Source organism: Solanum tuberosum, unplaced genomic scaffold (genome assembly GCF_000226075.1).
Source record: "Solanum tuberosum cultivar DM 1-3 516 R44 unplaced genomic scaffold, SolTub_3.0 scf00123, whole genome shotgun sequence".
Lineage (NCBI taxonomy): Eukaryota > Viridiplantae > Streptophyta > Magnoliopsida > Solanales > Solanaceae > Solanum > Solanum tuberosum.
Window position 1 is genome coordinate 1,398,403 of NW_006239048.1, and position 6,054 is coordinate 1,404,456.

Consider the following 6,054-nt stretch of genomic DNA (forward strand, 5'->3'; position numbering starts at 1 on the left):
AGATGGATAAAAGCTCACCATGATATAATCCTGTCATATTTGTCCTTATTTGGGATTTGGCGATAGTCACATAGGAGAAGTGTTATTTGATCCTGTGAAAATATTTCTTTCAATTGAAATTTTAATAGAAAACGCTAGCTCTGAAATAGCCCAAATTTGGCCTCAAGTGTTAGGCACATAGTGTTTTCCCGTTAATCTTGCAAGGACAAATGCTGGATTACAACATATAAAGAAGCATTTCAGTGGAAAAAAAATTTGCAACTTCCGCGGACCCCTTAGCTGGCCCTGATTTGCAATTAAGCTTATTATGGAGCTATTGAAGTTTGGCAAGCACGAAAATGAAAAAGACATTTAGTTCATGAAGTGTGTCAGTCCCTTCTTTGCTGAGTCGGTTAGATGAAAATTTCCTGAACCACAGTATAATGATTTCCATATTATACTCTTTGTAATATCACTTCTCCAGTTGCAGACTTTCGAAAAGCTTCTTCAAAGATTTCTGAGAAATCCTGATCAAATGTTCTCAAAATACGCAGCAACAAGAATGAAATGTTAAGTCATCTAGACAAACGAGAATGGAACTCCAAACTCTAAAAATTTTGAGTTTCCCTAGACATTGTAAGTACTAACTCCACCTGAGTGAGTTTTGCACATGATATTGCATGTCCCAAGCCCAGATAAAGGAGGAGGGTAGCGGTAGCATAAAATTTGCTAATTCATGACGATAGACATTGTAAGTACTATTATACCTGTAGGCCTGCTTGCTCAACTTTCAACTGTGCATACTCCAGTTGCTGCTCGGAGAGAGTTATACCAGTATATTTACATCCGGTTTGCTTGACAACTTCCACAGCAAAACTTCCCCAACCAAATCCAATCTCTAAAATATGATGTTCCTTGCTAATTTTTGCCTAAAAAGAATAGAAGCAGAATCATATTATGCCTGAAACTTATGCAGAAATGGAAGAAACTTTTACTTAGTTGATGGCTCACCTTTCTAATGAGAAGAAAGATCTTTCTTAGCTGTGCATCTTTTAGGTCTTCATCCTCACTCTAGAAATATCATAAAAGAACTAAATCATCATGGAATGAGATTAAAGAAGAGGAAATGCAGCTTAACATACAAAGTAAAAAAGTGGGAAGCATCTTAAAGTTTGAGAGCTAACCTTGAAAATTGCACATGAGTATGTCATTGTCTCATCCAGAAAGAGTGAGAAGAGTTCATTACTCTGGAAAAGCAATTAGCATGACAAAGCTTATCATCAATAGCAACTGGAAAAAATATAGCCAGGATTGGGTACTTCAATTTTACTAGTGATCTTTGATTTCCCCTATATTCTTTGGGTGATATAATTTGCAAGTTAACTAATTACCAGGTCATAATGACAAGAAATATTCCGACGAGCCTGAGTCAGGGTGTTTCGATTTGAAACATGACGAATGAAATATTTTGCAGATGACAGTGCTGCTGTAAGAAGCAATGGAGTCCACCAGGCTCTATAGCATGAAAAGTGATGAAGCACTTTAACATATGAACAGAAGTTCATGTTTCTTGATTTCAGGTCAGTAAACTATTTTACCTTTCCTTTCTTGATGTTCTAACAGATGCTTTCAAATCTCTGTTGGCAATGAATATCTGCAAAAGATTTCGGGAAACTAAGTACAACCGAAAGATATCTACAAAGAAATCTTATCATTTCCTCACCATGATAAGATTAAGAAGACCTTCATTCTTATCAACAAAAGAGAAATCCCCTTGAATAAAAGCATCAGCAAGACCTATGTCAGCTTGAGTTGAAACCTGCAAGAGAGATTATCTATGTTACACTGACACAATTTTTCTAAATTGGGGAAGTTCTAATTTATTTTTGTTGGGTTATTATTTGCTCAGTTGCAGGGGCAAAAGAAATTTTCAAATTACCTTCCAGTAAAACTGTGTACTATGAACTCTAAGAGAAACTTTAAGAGAGCACTTCCTCTCGGTTCCTTGGAAGGTGAAAATTGTACCTCCTTCTTCCAACAAGCTGTGTATTGAAACATGTAAAATTATTATCCAGACATCTATAATAATCACGAAAAAAAAAACTCAAAATCTCGGAGTAATAAAATAAAATCGTGATTCACATGTGATTTGTTTTGCAGTAGATTTTCCACTTGTATATGAACTTTTAGCCAAAGAGACTGGAATAAAAGAAGTTATTTTCTCAATAAAATAATCGTTCTGCATCTCGTTACCATTAAATTAGCAAGAACAAAAGTGTGATAAAATAAGAAATAGGATTGAAGGAAATAAAGAAGTTGTCAGACATGTATCTGCCACTATTTTGGGATTAAAGTAATACAAGGTGAAACTATCATCACTCACATTATGCATCCTGTTTGAATGAAACTTTTGAAAAATCTAGCAACGACAAGGCGTGCACCAGTTTCAGGCCAGGTCGGTACCATATGCTTGGGATTGTCCCGAATACTACAACTCCTTCTAAGCATGCTATCTGCAGCAACCACACCCGCCTGAGAGGACCAAAAGGTAGACAATCATCCAAATGAGACCAGAGGGACAACAAAAGCTGGAAATCTATTGAGCGTAAGCGATACTCCAAATTATTCTCAGTGTAAGGTGATAATTCAAGTTAAATTTGTTGATATTTTATTAGCAGAAGTAGTACTACCTTTAGTCCATTGGCATGGAAGCCATAGCCTGAAAGTATTGAAACAAAAATACATTAATAAGCAGTGAAACACAAGGCAGAAAATGAAGTTTGTGCACTAAAAGAAAGTTAAGACTAAAATCAGAACAACTCAAGCTACAAGTGCTACCAGTAGGTTTCCTTTAACCTTATGTGAAAACAAGACAATGACTAAACCAATACACTAGGTTGTTGTGATCAATTGCTGGCATCAAGTTGAAAACTTGAAATGGAAAGAATGAAGAGTCGGGAATGATTGAAGCACTCTATGAAAAGAGAGGAAATAGAAATGTAGTCATTTTATCTGTGAAGAGTCAGAATAATCTCTTAAACATATTCAAACTTATAAACTGCAATTCCCAGGCCTAACTTAGAGAACTATAAAAAGTCTAGAGAATGACACTTGATTGCTTCATACTGTGGGTTCTGCAAACAATTTAAATGACAATAGTGAGCGATGCAAACTGCAAAATCTTTCAAGTTGCAGTTAAAGGAACTGATTCTCTAAATTCAACATAGTTGAAGTCTAACAGCTGACTATGCACGAAAGCAGGTTACAAAGGAACATTTATCTTGAAACAACTCTCCATGAAAAGAGATTTATACCTTGATATGCTCCACAAAACCATATTCCTCTCTTCCCTTGGATTTGATGTAGCTCACGTGAAGCTTTTGATGCAGCAACTGAGGGGACTGAGTGGCTTGTTCTCCACTTAACCAGTGTATGCTCTGGTGTGTGAGGAGGATCGAAGGTTACGAGATAAGGCAGCTCTGAGTCACCAAGGTTCTGTAAGTTTAGACAGCTCATAAGTTACATTGAGCCAATATGTTGCACATCCTCTAAGTTAATATTTGCTAGGTGGCAAGCAAAATATTTGGTTACAATTTTGAAGTCAGTTCCTCTTAATAGAGATTTACAGGAAGATATATTATGGAGAATTATAGACGGAATGGTGATGGATATTGTCGATGATTACATGATTGAACAAGAGCTTTATGAAAGATTTTATTGTTATGAAGTTTATAACCTCTTGAATGATTAAAAATTTAACTTCTTCAATGTTTAAAACTAAATGCTATGTTTGCAGGATGGATCCTCCTTGGATAACCAAGGCTAGAGGAAAAGGCAGTTATACTCGCGGAAGGGGAAGATCATCCCCAAGTTCATCAAGATCGTCATACGGATCTTCATCATCTAGTACTCAAATTATACAAAAAAGAGGAATGAGTTTATATAACTTAAACTCTAAAGCACAAGAAAAAGCTTTGTCATCAATACATCTGGAAGATATTCCAAAAAGTGATCCATTATATGCTAAACTACATGAGTTTCTAACTCAAAAGCAAGGTGATACTTTTGCTTCAATCGCCAAAGAGAAGTTGATGATATCAATACATATGAAAAGGTAGAGAAAAGAGAAATGATATTTCTCTTAGAAAACTCTGACATACAGAGAAAAGAAGAACCTTGGAAGATATTCCAGAGGTATTTAGTTAATGGGCTTATTTCCCGGGTGAGTCATACAAAACTCGGAAATATTATGAGACTCTGTTGAACCATAAAAATATTGCCCGAACCATTTCTCAAGTTATACAAAGAATGGGTCAAGATTTCCCCAGATCTCAACAAGTTATATCATCAAGAACATATTTGTTATTTTCAACAAATTGAACAGATATATTTTTTTTATAGAATTCTCTATTCCATGGATTCACAAATGGGTTTCGAAAGTAGATTTCACTGAGGAACAAATCTCTTGCCTATACAGAACTTATTATAATAATTTTTTGGGACAAGTAGATGAAGAAAGATCCTCAAACAAAGTCTATCTACGGACAAGAACTGTTGGATCTAATAACGAAAACCATACACGATTATAAATAGATTCCTAATAAAGGAATTATGACTGATGATTCAACCTCCGTTAAACATATGTCTAGAAAAATTTCTAATCATGATGAAGGAGAACAAAATAAAATGATTATGAAGTATCTAGAAGAAGTAAAGAAAAAGATTCTTCTAAATATAAGTCATTACGCAAAATCAGATTCATCAATGCGTAGTGAAACTAGTGAAGATATGCACGAAGCTCAACTATATGAAGAAGAAAGTCCAGTAGATGCACTGAAGAAAGCCGAAGATTTTTTGGAAAACTAAAGGACAAGATGTAGTAGTGTTAAGCTTTTTCGGGACAGTAAAACACCCGGACTACTTTAGCAACACTGTAGCTCAACAGTAGATACACTGTTACCAGGACCCAGATAGGGGACCAGTATCCTATACAAAGATGCTTTCTATTCCTATAAATAAGTTTGTTTTTCTTTAATTAAGGAGCAGGTTTTTAGAAACCCTCTCTTCCGTTTTGCACTCTCTCTCTTTCTTGTAAACTTTTATTACTAAGTTTTGTAAGCTTGCCGGATTTTGGCCGGAATAATAAAGTGTGCGGTTTGGTAACAACAAGGTACTTTCTTTTCTCATTCTTCTTGTCTTTTACTTTTTAAATTCTCCGATCTAAGCGCGACTATGTCCGGCTAAAAAATTATATCTATACCGGATAACTAACTTCTCTCTTATATAGATCATGAACGGATCTAAGCATTATTTAAATATAGAAGAATTTTAGTATGGCTTCTTGACTTGGTTCTGAGATTAAGGTACAGTCGGATCTAGTACTACTTTTATTGTCTTTGTCTTTGTGACTCCATCTGATGAGCCGTGGTTTTTAGCCCAAAAAAGAGTTTGATAAGTAGGTCGCCTGATACCCGGTTAGAACTATCAAACAAATGGGCTCAATAAAAGAATGTATTAGCTTCTTGACAGGCCCTTTGCTTGGGTAAAATAATTAAACCATGCAGTCGGAGAAACTATATTAAAATTCTTGCGTATTTAGATTCTTATGTAGTTGGAATACCTCTAAGGATATTGACTTGCTTGATCTATTATTGGGCGGACCACCGCCAGGTCAGTGATCCTGTATCGTTTGATAATAATAATAATAATAATAATTTCTTGTATATTTCGATTCTTATGTAGTTGGACTACCTCTAAGGATATTGACTTGCTTGATCTATGATTGGGGAGACCACCGCCAGGTCAGTGATCCTGTATCGTTGGATAATAATAATAATAATAATAATAATAATCATCATAATAATAATAATAATAATCGTCATAGATATATTCTCTCTTTTATGGATCAAGAAGGTATTAAAAGCACTCAACTAGAAGAGGTAGATATACCTCAAAACCTTGATTTGTTAAACAAATGGACTATTCCGAAAGTTAATATAAAAACCATTTATGATTATGGTTGGTTTGATAAAATCTCAAATAAACAGTTGATTAAAACAACTGAACAATCCTTGG

At 35.0% G+C, this 6,054-nt stretch overlaps 1 protein-coding gene across 1 annotated transcript in view; it reads right to left on the minus strand.

Moving 5' to 3' along the window:
* LOC102587606 (tuberculostearic acid methyltransferase UfaA1-like) overlaps nt 1-3,349 on the minus strand; it is an 8,263-nt gene extending 4,914 nt beyond the window's left edge. The window contains exons 1-11 of the mRNA XM_006350365.2: nt 3,294-3,349; nt 2,670-2,698; nt 2,363-2,511; nt 1,919-2,021; nt 1,703-1,798; nt 1,578-1,633; nt 1,371-1,494; nt 1,164-1,226; nt 991-1,050; nt 747-908; nt 19-92 (exon numbers count right to left, since the gene is read on the minus strand). Of these exons, the coding sequence (XP_006350427.2) occupies nt 19-92; nt 747-908; nt 991-1,050; nt 1,164-1,226; nt 1,371-1,494; nt 1,578-1,633; nt 1,703-1,798; nt 1,919-2,021; nt 2,363-2,487 (863 nt within the window). The 5' untranslated portion in view covers nt 2,488-2,511; nt 2,670-2,698; nt 3,294-3,349. The remainder of the gene's footprint in view (nt 1-18; nt 93-746; nt 909-990; nt 1,051-1,163; nt 1,227-1,370; nt 1,495-1,577; nt 1,634-1,702; nt 1,799-1,918; nt 2,022-2,362; nt 2,512-2,669; nt 2,699-3,293) is intronic.
* Between the last annotated feature and the right edge of the window lie 2,705 nt (nt 3,350-6,054).